The 15,898-nt window shown below is 40.7% G+C and overlaps 2 protein-coding genes across 10 annotated transcripts in view; both read right to left on the reverse strand.

Moving 5' to 3' along the window:
- Nucleotides 1-5,580, reverse strand: part of cd82b (CD82 molecule b) — a 36,343-nt gene extending 30,763 nt beyond the window's left edge. Inside the window, exon 1 of the mRNA XM_058075203.1 lies at nt 5,427-5,580. The gene's annotated coding sequence lies outside the window, so the exon portion shown is untranslated. The remainder of the gene's footprint in view (nt 1-5,426) is intronic.
- Nucleotides 5,581-6,597: 1,017 nt separating this feature from the next.
- Nucleotides 6,598-15,898, reverse strand: part of LOC131131175 (tumor protein p53-inducible protein 11-like) — a 46,626-nt gene continuing 37,325 nt past the window's right edge. For all 9 annotated transcript variants that reach the window (XM_058075630.1, XM_058075626.1, XM_058075631.1 and 6 more), the window contains 5 exons: nt 15,698-15,756; nt 15,534-15,582; nt 15,147-15,243; nt 10,934-11,035; nt 6,598-9,263 (listed from right to left, as the gene is read on the reverse strand). In XM_058075630.1, coding sequence (XP_057931613.1) covers nt 9,130-9,263; nt 10,934-11,035; nt 15,147-15,243; nt 15,534-15,582; nt 15,698-15,756 — 441 coding nt within the window. In that variant the 3' untranslated portion in view covers nt 6,598-9,129. The remainder of the gene's footprint in view (nt 9,264-10,933; nt 11,036-15,146; nt 15,244-15,533; nt 15,583-15,697; nt 15,757-15,898) is intronic.

Consider the following 15,898-nt stretch of genomic DNA (forward strand, 5'->3'; position numbering starts at 1 on the left):
AAAGACAGAGACACAATTACACAAACGCAGCTAGCCTGGAGAAGGTCAAACCGCAGGAAGGAAAATCTGCACAGTCCCCATTAAACACATGGCTCTTTTTTTTTTAGGAGACGCATTTCAACCAAGCTTTATAAGTTAGGAACTGGTCTGTGTCGTGGTATTAGATCAGGGGTCTCAAACTCAATGTAAAAAAAAATGTAAGAAAAATGAATAAACTTTGCTTTGGTTCCGATTTTCTACAAGAAAAGCTCTGATAAAACATTCCACTGTTCTCAAATATCTTCATTTTTATTTTTCTACACAAAATAAGATGAAAAATAAAACAAAATAAACAAATCAAGAATAAAGAAAATCAATCAATCAGTAATAAATAAATATAGTAATAATAATAAAACAGCAAATAATAAAAACTTAAGAAAGCACATATAGTTGGTGGGTAGACAAATGATTTTTTTCATATTAAAATGAACAAAGCATTATTAGAGCCCTGTAGACATGACAAAACAGTCACATTTATACTTTTTTTTTATTTACAACATATTGCGCAACTGCAGGGTCTCGAGACACATGCTAACTCGCAAACTAGAGAGCTAGCGACCTAAACGGTAGCCTTCGAGTTATTTCCTTTCAACTTAAATAGCCAAAAACTTACCACTTCCACACGGATAGGGAGGATAACTATTAACAGTTATTTAACCTTTAACATGAACATGAATCAAACGTAATAATTTTTTTCTGGGTACATGATACCATACAGCATCCATATCAAACTAACATTAAACTCAAGGCGGGGGCCTCAAACTCAAACTAGAGCGATGAGCATCATAAAGAATGGAAGCGTAGCTGTAGACAATACATAGTCATGTCTGCTTCACAGCCACGTAAGCATGACGGCACAGGCCCACACGTATGACTGCATGTCAGCAGCTTCTCCGTGAGCAATGTTTTCCTTCTGAGAAACAGCTGTAGGCCAGACCAACACCACACACACACACACACACACACACACACACACACATCAGTCGCACGCTCCCAGAGCTCTCTGGCACTATGACAAAAAGGCAGTGCTCCAGAAGTGCCAAGTAAATATTTACCACAGTCGGGCTTTTTCCTTCACGGGGCACGCTCGGAATATAATGAGCCAATGTGGTTCATTAAAGAAGACTCAGAGTACCCTTAATAGCAACTCGTGTATTGCAATACATGAAACCGATTAGGGGTAGGATTAAATAAGCTTTGCTTCTTCCTACTCTGATCCAAACCCTCCGAAAACTCTTAGTCGCTACAGCTTGGCGGTAACTAGAAAAGGCCAAGTACTTACACTGTTGACATCGGATATTGTGTGCAAGGACAATAGAGACGGCCGCACTCTTTAAGCATAGAAAGCTACAAGACGTTGTTATCATAAAATTTATTGATTCTAAACTTTAAAAAAAACAGGAGGGAAAAAGAATAAAGTACCACTTCCACATGGAATGGGAGGAGATGTTCCTCACAGCAAACGTGCTTGTTTCGGTGTGAAGGAAAGGGGGTGGGTGACGCTACCCAAGACACTACACTACTACACTACTAATGGTACAAACCACAGGCGACCGGCCTTGAAAGGTTTTTTTATGGCATATGCCAATCACGTGCATTTCAATAAAACTGACAGGATGAAACCGATTGATGGGTGCAGCCTACATTTGACATGCCAAAAGAGCAGTTAAGTATGCACACACAAAAAGACAACAACGTTGTGTCGAGCCCCCACACCGCACACCACAACAGATTTTGCCAGGCAAAAAAATATAATCCCTAAAGTAGATTGTTTGCGGGTGGAGATTAAGAAGGTTTAGTTATGACTGGCACAGAGACAGTCCCCAACGCCACGTCACACTGCACCTTCCAACCCCGATGGGAGCAAAACCACCTGCAGCAAGGAAATGACTTCAGGGAATCAAACTACACCGTCACTGAGCAACAGTCTTGCAAAAAAAAAACTGTGGGCAGCAAAAAATATTGTAGAGCTGAGTGGCAGATGGCTGTCACAGAGTGGATCAAAGGCGGGCCCCGAGGGCAACAGACCTCCACCCGCCCTCCATTCAGCACCATTATATCAATATCTGACCCAGTTTAGCATCTGCCAGGCCGTGGCCTTCCTGCACCGTTGTGTTAAGACCGTAAGAGAACCCTGCTTGGACATCTGGAGCCACACACTTTATACCTATGCCCACAGGATGTGGCTTGTTATCTTCACTGCTGTTCGCATGACTCACACCAAAAGGTGAGCCCTGTGCAGGCAAGTTCCTGCCAAAGGCTACATTGTTGTCGTGGTACACTAATCCCTCGGTCCTGGTAAACTCTTTACCACGTACTTTACCAGTGGCGACTGCCGGACGTCCCAATCAAGGACAGGAAGCCCGTTTTCCCAAGCCTTCATCATTAATGTGTTTATTTCTTACGTGTAAATTGTAGCATTAGTCTAGATCAGGGGTCTCAAACACGCGGCCCGCGGGCCAAATGTGGCCCGCAGGACACTAGTTTGAGGCCCCCGCCTTGATATGAAGTTTAATGTTAGTTTGATATGGATGCTGTATGGTATCATGTACCCAGAAAAAATTATTACATTTGATTCATGTTCATGTTAAAGGTTAAATAACTGTTAATAGTTATCCTCCCTATCCGTGTGGAAGTGGTAAGTTTTTGGCTTTTTTAAGTTTAAAGGAAATAACTCAAAGGCTACCGTTTAGGTCGCTAGCTCTCTAGTTTGCGAGTTAGCATGTGTCTCAAGACCCTGCAGTTGCGCAATATGTTGTAAATAAAAAGAGTATAAATGTGACTATAGTCGTGTTTTGTCATGTCTACAGGGCTCTAATAATGCTTTGTTCATTTTAATATGAAAAAAATCATTTGTCTACCCACCAACTACATGTGGTTTATTAAGTTTTTATTATTTGACGTTTTATTATTATTATTATATTTATTTATTACTGACTGATTTCTTTATTCTTGATTTGTTTAATTATTTGTCATCTTATTTTGTGTAGAAAAAAAAAGTAAGATATTTGAGAACAGTGGAATGTTTTATCAGAGCTTTTCTTGTAGAAAATCGAAACCAAAGCAAAGTTTATTCATTTTTCTGTTTTTAATAAATGCGATTTTTTTTTTTTTTTTGGAAAACCTGATGCGGCCCAGTCTCGCCCAGACCCTAGCTCCAGTGGCCTCCAAGTAAATTGAGTTTGAGACCCCTGTTCTAGATGTATAAATGTAATGCTAGTTCAGAACAACGGAATGATAAACTTAGAAAATGATCCGGTGGAGGTTTATACTTGAAAATCGCCGATTCGCTCATTTCACTGTCAATCAAAAAGTGACTCATTAGCCAACATAACAGTCTGATGCACAGCGTCATTTAAGCAGGGGTGCTAGAATCATCACGCAGCAACTTAACACAAAAAGTACGTAAGATTTTTACACCACAAGTACTCGGGCCGGGTGATATGGACCAAAACTCAAGCGGCGCAGTATAAGAATGATTAGTTGTAGTTCTGAAGAATTGGAGGTCAAAGTTCACGGAAACAAATCTGTCCATTGGGAGGACCGGATAGAAAATAATTGAACACACTGCACTTCCACAAGTTGACTAAACGCTCTGCTTGCTTGTGGTGCAACCACATGAGTGCAACCTGAGTCGCTGTGTTGTAACAGATGTTGCCGGAAAGGAAAGACGGGCGGGGTTTCGCTATTTGCGTCTTTCAAATGTTGTCACAGACACATTTTGTCAATCACCTCCATCGTGCCGCCATCAGTCGCTGTAATAACAGAGACGTGGTTTCCTCACAACGGTGGGGCTGCTGTGACAGATGTTCAGGTGTGCTGCTGCCAACTGTGCCAACTCACTTCATTCACTTTTTATTTAGTACAAATAACAGCTTCCTCTCTCCAAATATGGCCGCTATGTATAGTAAACATTATGGGGCAGAAGGTAAATAATAACCTAATCATTGTTTCGGTATACCGTAATCCTTCGTTTGTCGCGTTAATTGGTTCCAGACCCAATGGCGATGTGTGAATTTCCGTGAATTATGGTTCTTTATGTATGTGAACATTAGCAATGCTAACATGCTAACATCAGCATAGTCATTCATATTCATTCATTCATTTTCTACCGCTTTTTCCTCACCAGGTTCACGGAGGGTGCTGGAGCCTATCCCAGCTGTCTGCGGGCGAGAGGCGGGGTACACCCTGGACTGGTCGCCAGCCAATCACAGGGCACATATAGACAAACAACCATTCACACTCACAGCATAGTCATATTTTTTGGAATTTTCACAAATATGACCTTAAGCAGATGTTAGCTGTTAGCATGCTAACATAATTATACTATCATTTTTAGCATTCATGAAAAAAATTAGCCCAATTGTGCTCAGTGATAGCATGCTCACATTAGCATGTTCGTATCATTAGCATTCAAAACTATTCCATTGTATGTTTTTATGGTCAAGGCATGTAAATATGTACACGTAGGACTAATATTTATGGTTTAAATCCCAAACTATGGCACTTGGCGGAAGTCTGCGCTCTCTCTGTGCTAGTTTTGACTGTAGTGGTGTAAAAAAAATAATAAATCAGACATCATACACAATGAGAATAACAATTACCACAAATGTACTGATTCTGAATTTGGTTTCAGAACCAACCACAATAAGTGAAGTAGGATTCAATGTTAATAAATTGAATATTTTCGTAGTTACGGCATAGAAAACATCTTTATGGCTTCCTAAATATGTTTTTTGTAACATGATTAGAAATCTCAAGACATGAAAAAACACCCAGATAGGTGTATCATTATATATATACATATATATATATATAATCGGAGAAAATAATACATATTGAACATAAATAATAAAATATGTTAGCAGCTCCTTGTTGATGTCGGGGTTTTGCTTCCATCGTTAAAAGGCTTCACACTATATATCAGGCAAAATAAGGGAAACTAACCCAATTAAAAATGTAAATAAAACTCCAGCTCGTGCAGTGTCACTGTAAATGTGTTCCCTCGGAAACATCGATTTCCCATGAATTCATTTTCCAATCGCGATATAGCAAACATGTCTATGACTTTAGTCAGCTTGCATTCGTGTACAAACACGACCAAAAAAAAACATCGCTGCTGTTTATTTTTTATGAACAAACTAACTAACTAGCAAACTAACAAATCCTTGTGAGGTCAAAGAGCCAAAATTCACGAAGCGTCCTTAAAGACTCCTTATTCTCCACACACAAAACATTCAGCTTCAATTGGGGGGGGGGGGGCGAACATTATGAACATGAGCTTTTTAGATTGTTGAAAGTAGATCACACAAGAAAGTTTAGGCTAAACCAGGCGCCAAGCACAGCGACTAAAAGTAAAGTAAAGGAATAAAACAAGGTAGACTTACTTGGCTTCCTTCGACGATGAAAACAACTGAGCGAAGAACGTTGATGGTAGTTTAGTGACTGTGAGAACAGACTACAGTGGGAGACTGAGATGTGCGAGTCATGAACGAGTCGATCAAACCTCAGGAGTGTTTCTCCGCGCATACACTCCGGAACTCGAGTGAATTCAGTACCCGGTTCACAATTTGTTGCGAGTGAGCTCTGTGACGGGTACCGCGAAGTGATTCAAATAACCGAGACTCGTATGTAATCGAGTCGGTAAAAAGCATACACTCCGGAACTCGAGTGATTTCAGTACCCGATTCACACTTTGTTATGAATGGGCTCTGTGACGGGTACCGTGAAGTGATAAAAATAACCGAGACTCGTATGTAATCGAGTCGGTAAAAAGCATACACTCCGGAACTCGAGTGATTTCAGTACCCGGTTCACAATTTGTTGCGAATGGGCTCTGTGACGGGTACCGTGAAGTGATTCAAATAACCGAGACTCGTATGTAATCGAGTCGGTAAAAAGCATACACTCCGGAACTCGAGTGAATTCAGTACCCGGTTCACAATTTGTTGCGAATGGGCTCTGTGACGGGTACCGTGAAGTGATTCAAATAACCGAGACTCGTATATAATCGAGTCGGTAAAAAGCATACACTCCGGAACTCGAGTGAATTCAGTACCCGGTTCACAATTTGTTGCGAATGGGCTCTGTGACGGGTACCGCGAAGTGATTCAAATAACCGAGACTCGTATGTAATCGAGTCGGTAAAATAAGTTTTGCTATCGAGTGTGTGTGTGTGTGTGTGTTTTTCCGTTGAAGCGTTCACTCACTCACACCCCCGCGTGGCTGTAAATATTGTCACAACGATGCTTTTACAGAATAACACTTTTATAGTAAATTATTTCAAGGTAATACAATCTTGTTAGTTTAGTGCAGTGGTTCTCAACTGGTGGATCAGGACCCAAAAATGTGTCACGAATCCATTGTGGGTGAATCGCAGACATAAAGTCAATAATGATATTAAAATATACAAAATACACAACTGGTGTCTGAGTTAGTGGGCCGCACGGTGGATGAGTGGTTAGCATGTATAGGCCATCAGGAGTCAGGAGACCTCAAGCGAGGGTGGAGCGTATTGTGACAGTTAATGGGTGGGGTGGAGAGTAAATGACAGAAGTGTTGAAAATAAACAAAGATTCTTTATTTCAAACTACAGCATGGAAATAACAATGCCGATACATTTGGAGGTACAAGATAGTAGCACAAATAGTATTTACATAAAAACACAATGCTACAACTTTTTATTTGTTCTCATTCAGAGAAGCCAAAAGTCCAAAAAACTAAAATCAGCATCACAGACCTTTGAGCAAGGACAAGGTGGATAGTTTGAGGCCTCTCCGGCGTAGTGGGAAATAGAAGGACTTCAGCAGTAGAAGTATCGGTGTGTGACTGTGGAGAAGTGTACGTAATGAAAGACCGCTAAAAGATAATGACTACCTTACGGAGAAGCGTATGAGACCTCATCCTCGTGAAGTGAAGCGAAGGCTCACCCAAGTGACCCAGCAATCACTCAGACCTCAAGACCTACTCCCATGTGGGGCGGGACTCTGAGTTCCACCGTCGGAGTACGCTGGCAGCACATGTGGGATGCCAAGTACTGGAACTGGGAGGTAGACTTGTACTGGACGTTTACTTTCCTGTTCCTTCCTGGCTGCTACACGCTCTGCTCTTTCTGCACTGCATGATTCCATGCATGGAATCGAACTACAACAGAGGTGCAAAATCACACCCGAATGAAAACGCTTGAATACGAAACACCGTGTGTACTCCAAAAACGTTTTAAATGTTTTTTTAAACGTTTCAAGGCAAGACTACGAATACAGTATTGTACAAAAACTGTGCTACATCACTGAGTGGATATTTACACACCATTACTACAGTAATCCTTCCTTTATAGCAGTTACATCAGTACATTTCCACAAAGTAGGATTCCTCACCGATAAAGGTAATATTTTCATAGTTAAGAGTACTACAGAAAACCTCTTCAACTTCCTAAATATGCTGTCTAACATGATTTAGAGCCCTCTAGACATTAAATAACAACCCTATAGTCACGTTTACACACTACGGCCGACGTAAGAGCCAAGACATAATAAGACTCATGCTTGTGTTTGTGTTTGTGTCTGTGTTGTTGGTGGCGGGCGGACAGGAAGTGACATCCGGGCTGTTCAGAGTTGAGTGTTAGCTTGGCGTGGGGGGGTTAGCTTAGCGTGTGTCTGTTGTGAGATCATTCGAGCCGGCAATAAATGTCTGGTGCTTGTGTGTCTCAGCCAATATCACAGTAACATTAGTGAGACCGAGTGACCGGTGTAGAATACTACATATCAAAGCGTCCTTGAATGCATCATCTGAATGCCTTAAGTTGGTGTATGACATCATTCAGTGCATATTTTATTGGAGCAATAATAGACCGTATTTAACCACTGATTTATGATTGAATGTATTTTTGGAAAAGTCATTATGGAGTGAAGCGGTGAAATTCCAAAAGTGAGGAATATCGAGGGATTAGCATATAGTTACGTGTGCTCTCGTTACGGCTAAAAGTACCACGCTGACCCAGCGTCATGCGAAAAAGCAGTTACTGTACGCTTTGAGTTCATACACCACATTAGCGACCTTGAAAGGTGAACACGCTCACGGCTGGGGTCGGCCATCTTGTCAATGCCAAAACATTCCGTTTCCGATTCCTCGTGCGGATTCCACTTCCTGACGATTCTCCATTACGATGCGTTTAAGAGGCAGGATCACGGAAGCTGGCGTGAATGGAAGCTCTGAACTTCTCCATGATATGAACCTTCGATCAACTTGACTCGGAATTCCCGACAAGTCCATCATCAAATGAGCACAGGTAAACAGGATGTGGCTTACTCTTACTTTGAAGGCCAGAAGTGTGTTGTGTGGGCTGAGAAGGTCCCTTGACCGTGTAAATCTATAAGTTAGCCTAGCGAACCCGTATCTCCAGTCCTTTAATTTACACTCAACGTCCACGTCGGCTAGCATCCAGAAACCCTGGTTCACGTTAGCAGGAGACAAACCTCCTTTTAGGTTTGACTCCTCAGACTGTGGTGCTACCAGGAAGTGGAAGGAGGTACTGAGAATGAATCACGTTGATCGCTGGGCCTCCTTTACGTGATATCTTTGGGTTGAAAATGTTTTTTGTTTTTTTTTTTAATAAGGTTTTAGCCGCTTCGTCTTCACTGGTGCTCAGGACTAATTCTCGGAATAAGAACATTTGAAGTTGGAATGTTGGTCCTGGTTCCCGTGGAAGGTGTAGCTCGTATCAAAGAAGCGTAAACTGTCATTTTGGACGTCTAATTGTAGGACACGGATCTGAAGATACATACCCCGTCGTCATCAAACATGGGGACACGACGATGCAATACAACACAAACAACATCACTCAAAAAGGAGGGATTGTTTGACCTCGTCATTTTTTTACCAGGAGGTCTGAAGCTTCCCCCACGGAGAGTCCATCGTGTGCTCGGTTGTTGACTTGACTTGTTGCGGGGTTTTAATAAGCTAGGTCCCACGCACGTGTGAGTGCGGAACGTGCAATCGCTGGCAAAATAATGCTCCGAGCTCCCGTTCAAATGATAAGCCGCACCTTCAGATGCCCCCCCCCCCCCCCCGGGAAGCACGGCGAAGCTAAGCTCAGATCTTCTTTGGTTTGCGACCCAGGTGGTAGTAGTACGCCAGGGTGATGGCCAAGAAGAGGACCCGGCTGAGGAGCAGCAGCGTGGCGGCATTGGGTAGCATGCCCATCTCTATCAAGGTGATGGAGGTCACTGAAAGCAGAGAGAGACACACCGTGAGGAAGAGGGGGGGGGGGGGGGGGGGGCCCAAAACATACTGAAAACCAAAGTAGCGCTGCCACCTGGTACTAAAGTACACAACTTTAGGCATTGTGTGGTTATGGGGGTGCAATGTGTGCGTAGAAATATACAGTTCATAACTTCTTATGTGGCCCGCAGGACACTAGTTTGAGGCCCCCGCCTTGATATGAAGTTTAATGTTAGTGCGGCCCCGCGCAAGTTTGATATGGATGCTGTATGGTATCATGTACCCAGAAAAAATGATTACGTTTGATTCATGTTCATGTTAAAGGTTAAATAACTGTTAATAGTTATCCTCCCTATCCGTGTGGAAGTGGTACGTTTTTGGCGATTTAAGTTTAAAGGAAATAACTCGAAGGCTACCGTTGAGGTCGCTAGCTCTCTAGTTTGCGAGTTAGCATGTGTCTCAAGACCCTGCAGTTGCGCAATATGTTGTAAATAAAAAGAGTATAAATGTGACTATAGTCGTGTTTTGTCATGTCTACAGGGCTCTAATAATGCTTTGTTCATTTTAATATGAAAAAAATCATTTGTCTATTTTTGTCTAATTTTTAATTGTTTGCCGTTTTATTATTATTATTATTATATTTATTTATTACTGATTGATTGATTTTCTTTATTTGTTTATTTATTTTTCATCTTATTTTCTGTAGAAAAATAAAAATTAAGATATTTGAGAACAGTGGAATGTTTTATCAGAGCTTTTCTTGTAGAAAATCAAAGAAAAGCAAAGTTTATTAATTTTTCAGTTTTTAATAAATGCGTTTTTTTTTTGTTTTTTTTTGAAAACCTGATGCGGCCCAGTCTCACCCAGACCCGAGCTCCAGTGGCGCCCAGGTAAATTGAGTTTGAGACCCCTGTCGTAGTGTATAGACTGGTCATATATTTAATCTCATTTCATATTATCTGCAAACTATTACTAAAATTGTTGATTCGTTAATACTTGGGTTGTTTATATTGTTTTTTTTTTTTATATTGTGTATTTTGTACAGCTTAACTGATTCTGTACTCTTGCTGCTGTGCAATGCAAATTTCCCCACTGAGGGACGAATAAAGGCATATCTTATCTTATCTTATTCATACCTATGGACAATTTGGAGTGGCTAATTAACCTAGCATGTTTTTGGAATGTGGGAGGAAACCGGAGTACCGGGAGAAAACCCACGCATGCACGGGGAGAACATGCAAACTCCACACAGAGATGGCCGAGGGTGGAATTGAACTTGGGTCTCCTAGCTGTGAGGCCTGCGCGCTAACCACTTGCTTGCCGTGCAGCCGGTGTGGAATCAATAAAACAGATAACCAAGGGTATACTGTCTTATCATGCCTGAAGCATGTTTGGGCCGTGTTTACATTATTTATGGTGGAAAGTGTTTAATAAGGAAAAAAAACACATATTAACGAGGATTGTTGAAAAGCTGCCTACCGTCAACCCCCTCCACTGAATACAAAACACAATGCAGGCTGCAAGTCTAAGCAATGACCACAAGAGGGCAGTTTCTGCACATTCATATTAATAAATAAACACCGCTTTGGTTATGCATTCTGCATTCAAAAGGGCTTGGCCTCCACATTTCACTAAGATAAGCAGATGCTGCAAAGAAAAAATGTTGCATATTTACCAAGAAATTGGACCGTGAAGTAGCAAGCTTGGCTCAGGAGAGTCCACTGGATGACGATCTTCTCTGCCGTGTAGAGACCGTTCCACATGATGAGCGCCAAACCTGCAGGAACGACTCTCGTGAGTCAACTGTAGCATTGAAATGAGCACATTCGATTGTAGCTGCATTGATAAGAAATGTCAACTTCTGTTAAGTTCTACTCACTATTTCATCATTCATGTCAACGTTTTTCACTTGTCATTTGTCATTTTGTCCCCTGACATTTTTCTGGGTAATTTCACTGCATGTCACTCGCCATCACACACAAATCGAGACATTGCCACAAAAGCTTACTTTAAAAAAAAACAAGTAAAAAAAATATGAAACATAATACAAACAGAAGGGGAAAAAATATGTTTTTGCAGTAAACAAATCCTTCCTGCCTCCTTTTTTCCCCATCGCAACAATCTTTTTTTTTTTTTTTTTCCCTTTATTTGGGCAAATATGTGAATCATTACAGTGCATTTCTTACATCAATGAAAATATAACTTTCCATTATTTACATTTGTATTCAGCTATCTGATCCCAAGCCCAAAAGGAGTAGGCTGAAGCAAAAGCTTATAAATGCCGACCCCTTTTTACAGGATATAATCATGTTCATGCCACTGCACACTGGTCCAGAATCACGAAAAAGTCGATCAAAACTGATCTCTCCGATTTTCGAAAAAAGGGGTATTTTTCCTTTTTTTAGTTCATGAGGAACTGGGGTGTGCTTTTACTTTGGTCCCCGAGCCCCCTGATTAGGAGCAGTGCGCGTTCAAAAGTAAGGTTTTCAGTTTCCTCTTTGTACCGCTTCCCAGCAAGTGAAATGTTGGGCACTTGTGCTCACTAGTGAACGTGCGTGTTTCCAAGTTTTTGTGGTACCTCCAGTCACCCAAGGATGGCAACTGCCCAACCAGGTGGTCGTTTCTCCTTTTGAGCCAATACTGGGAGAATTCCCTTTGGTTTGAATCACATGTTGTCGAGCAGTCATTTAGTGTTTGTTCAATGGGTCATATAATACAGAAGAAGGGCCAAGCACAGACTCAAATCAACATCATGTGATACCTACGACATCACTCTTTACTTGGTTGGAAAAGGTTTTGCCACTTTTTGCAACTTTAGGAGTAAACTGGATTTTCCCGTTTCAGATCCACTCCATGAGATGACGTCCCCCACCCGTCGGGGGCTTCTGGAGGCGATGCTGGGAGCCGGTTTCCTGATGTCGGACGCGGCATTGAAAGCTGGTGTCGAGTTCCTGTGCCTCTCGGTTCCTCCTGGACGTGTGCCTGACCGATCCGTCATCCGGGACGTCGTTCTTTATCAACGGAAGATGATACTTCAACGCTGGGATGCTCCAGGAATTCGACGGTCATTCGCGAAGATGCTCAACAAACATGAAGTCTGGCTTCGCGAATCTGTTCCAGCTGGAACGACGATAAAGAACGACGTCCCAGATGACGGATCGGTCAGGCACACGTCCAGGAGGAACCGAGAGACACAGGAACTCGACACCAGCTTTCAATGCCGCGTCCGACATCAGGAAACCGGCTCCCAGCATCGCCTCCAGAAGCCCCCGACGGGTGGGGGACGTCATCTCATGGAGTGGATCTGAAACGGGAAAATCCAGTTTACTCCTAAAGTTGCAAAAAGTGGCAAAACCTTTTCCAACCAAGTAAAGAGTGATGTCGTAGGTATCACATGATGTTGATTTGAGTCTGTGCTTGGCCCTTCTTCTGTATTATATGACCCATTGAACAAACACTAAATGACTGCTCGACAACATGTGATTCAAACCAAAGGGAATTCTCCCAGTATTGGCTCAAAAGGAGAAACGACCACCTGGTTGGGCAGTTGCCATCCTTGGGTGACTGGAGGTACCACAAAAACTTGGAAACACGCACGTTCACTAGTGAGCACAAGTGCCCAACATTTCACTTGCTGGGAAGCGGTACAAAGAGGAAACTGAAAACCTTACTTTTGAACGCGCACTGCTCCTAATCAGGGGGCTCGGGGACCAAAGTAAAAGCACACCCCAGTTCCTCATGAACTAAAAAAAGGAAAAATACCCCTTTTTTCGAAAATCGGAGAGATCAGTTTTGATCGACTTTTTCGGGATTCTGGACCAGTGTGCACTGTCTTGTTTCCCCTGTTATTATTTTCATTGTAATATTATTATTATTTTTATTATCATTGTTGTTATAATCTTTATCATTATTACCATCATTATAATCATCATTAATATTACCATTTTCATCATTATAGTTAAAAAATTTGTGATTTTTTTTATTTGTAGAGCAGGGGTGGGCAAACTACGGCCCGGGGGCCACATGCGGCCCACTAAGCGTTTGAATCCGGCCCGTCAGTTGCTTTCTAACTTTTAACATACATGCTGGCAACATGACTTGCAAGTCAGATGTCTTTTTCAGTAAAAAAAAAAAAAAAAAAATTAAAATGTAAAATTCAAGTTTGATGTTTAAAGTGCTCTGGAAAAAAGGGATATATGGAACATATTTAAAACATATAGCTAATAATCTGACACGTTTACAGATAAAATTATACAAAGTAAATAAATAATAAATATATAAAAATATAATATAATTGATATATAATGTAATTAATAATATAATTATAATATATATAATGAATTATATATATATAATATGTAGATTAAATATAATATATAATATATATAGAGAAATATATATAGACAAATAATTCAAGGTGGACTGTTAGAATTATAAGCAAATACAAATATATACAAATATATATACATATATACAAATACATAAATAAAATAAATAAATAATAAATATATGAAATATAATATAATATATTAAATATAATATATATAATAATAAAATTAATATATATAATATAATTAATCATTATAATATATATATAATAAATAAATAAAACTAGACAAATAATTCAAGGTGGACTGTTAGAATTATAAGTGTAAAATCGTGTGTGTTTTAAAAAAATATATATTCTGGCCCCCCAGACAGATTTGTTAACTCAATGCGGCCCACGAGTCCAAAAGTTTGCCCACCCCTGTTGTAGAGTGTAGAGATTTCTTCTGTTATTTTCTGAAATCTGCAGTCTTTGTGTGTCAATTTATTAGCCCACTTTTTTTTGTGACATTTACTTATTTTCTGTATTGCATGTGTCTAATCTTATGCATTAAAAAAACAAGAACTTGAGACCGTGTCTGGACAGGTGACCAACCCAAACATCAGTTTCTTCTTGTTAAACCCTACCTGAGGTTTTTAGACGTGTTTATTAGTTTGTGTGTGTCTAGTCTTGTGCATTAGGAAGCAAGGTTTTAGGTCTGTGCTCAAACCAATTTTTGAAGCAATGATGTCTTGCTGTCCATTATTACTATTTTTTGTAAAGTAATAATTAATAATAATTAATGATAATAATAATGATAATCCCTACCTCTATATTTATGCATGTTAGCCTGGGTACCTCTAACAATTTAGTATAGTTACAAAGGTATTAAGCTTTTCCGTGTTTTTTTTTTTTACATAAATAACTATATTTTTCAGCAATTACTGTTCTAAGTTCCATCGTTTACCTCAGGGGTGGGCAAACTACGGCCCGGGGGCCACATGCGGCCCACCAAGCGTTTGAATCCGGCCCGCCAGTTGCTTTCTAAGTAACTTCAACTTTTAACATACAAACTGGCAACATGACTAGCAAGTCGGATGTCTGATTTAGTAAAAAAATAAACAACAAAACTGTAAAATTAAATGACATAGTTTGATGTGGTGTGATGTTTAAAGTGCTCCTAAAAAAGGGACATACAACTGATATAGGATAACACTTTTACAGATAAAATTAGACAAATAATTCAAGGAAAATGATAAGCATAAAATAGTGTGTGTGTGTTAAATATATGTTCTGGCCCCCCAGACAATTTTGTTAACTCAATGCGGCCCTCGAGTCCAAATATTTGCCCACCCCTGGTTTACCTTATCATTAAGCTGAGGTCCAACGCACCCGCACCCCTTGTTAAACTTCTTTGGTTTCATTTCATTCGCATCACATGGCGGAGATTTGTAGTAACAGTACTATGAGTAAGTATGTTCTCCTCATTGAATAGTGAATCCCAAATGTACAAGGATCCATTGTATTCATGGAGTTAGAGAGCTTTTATTTCTTTCTCCCGCATCTTTGGAGCGACACTCACTCAACAGCGCTCCTCCATAAAGCCGAACAGAGAGACTGGTTGTGGAGAGCTCCTCCTCAAAAACGACTTCATATAGCTGGTTAGGAAACACCAGGGCCTGTGTTTAAAAAAAACGGGACAATTACAACACAGCAACAGTAGTTATCCCTCCAAAGTACAGGCACTGTGACAAGTGGAGTGTGGACGCCATGAACAGTGGACATATTGAATATGGACACGCTAAGGCAGACAGAGAGTGAACTGTTTCTCCAAACGGCAAATGTGCATACAAAAAAAAAATCATCAATTCATCAATTCATCCCCGAGTGACACAATGCCTTTGCAATGTGAAAGACGAGAAAGAAAGAAAGCCGAGCCTGGTGATGGATTCATTTCCACGGCACTTACCATTAAGGCGACGGCAGTGAAACCCACAGCGGAGATCAGCAACCACAGCCTTAAAAAAACAAAAAAAAAACAGCATTGCTTTCCATCAGACCTGATTGCTCTGATCTGACTTGACACAATTTCAGCTTTACTGAGAACGACGCCGAGCACGGCTGAAATCTCACCTCAGACCGACTGGCTCTCGGACTGCGAACTTCATCTCGTTCCCCAGCATCTGGCTGATCTGCACATCAACACAGAAGAAATGAGTCGAACAAATAGGAACGATAAGGGGGTGTTATGGGTAGCTACATATTATTCACGAAAATAGAAAACCAAGAACGATGGAACAAATAAGCACATTTACATCGTGTTGTGAAAAAGTC

The sequence above is a fragment of the Doryrhamphus excisus genome, chromosome 6, assembly GCF_030265055.1.
Source record: "Doryrhamphus excisus isolate RoL2022-K1 chromosome 6, RoL_Dexc_1.0, whole genome shotgun sequence".
In the NCBI taxonomy this organism is placed as follows: Eukaryota; Metazoa; Chordata; class Actinopteri; order Syngnathiformes; family Syngnathidae; genus Doryrhamphus; species Doryrhamphus excisus.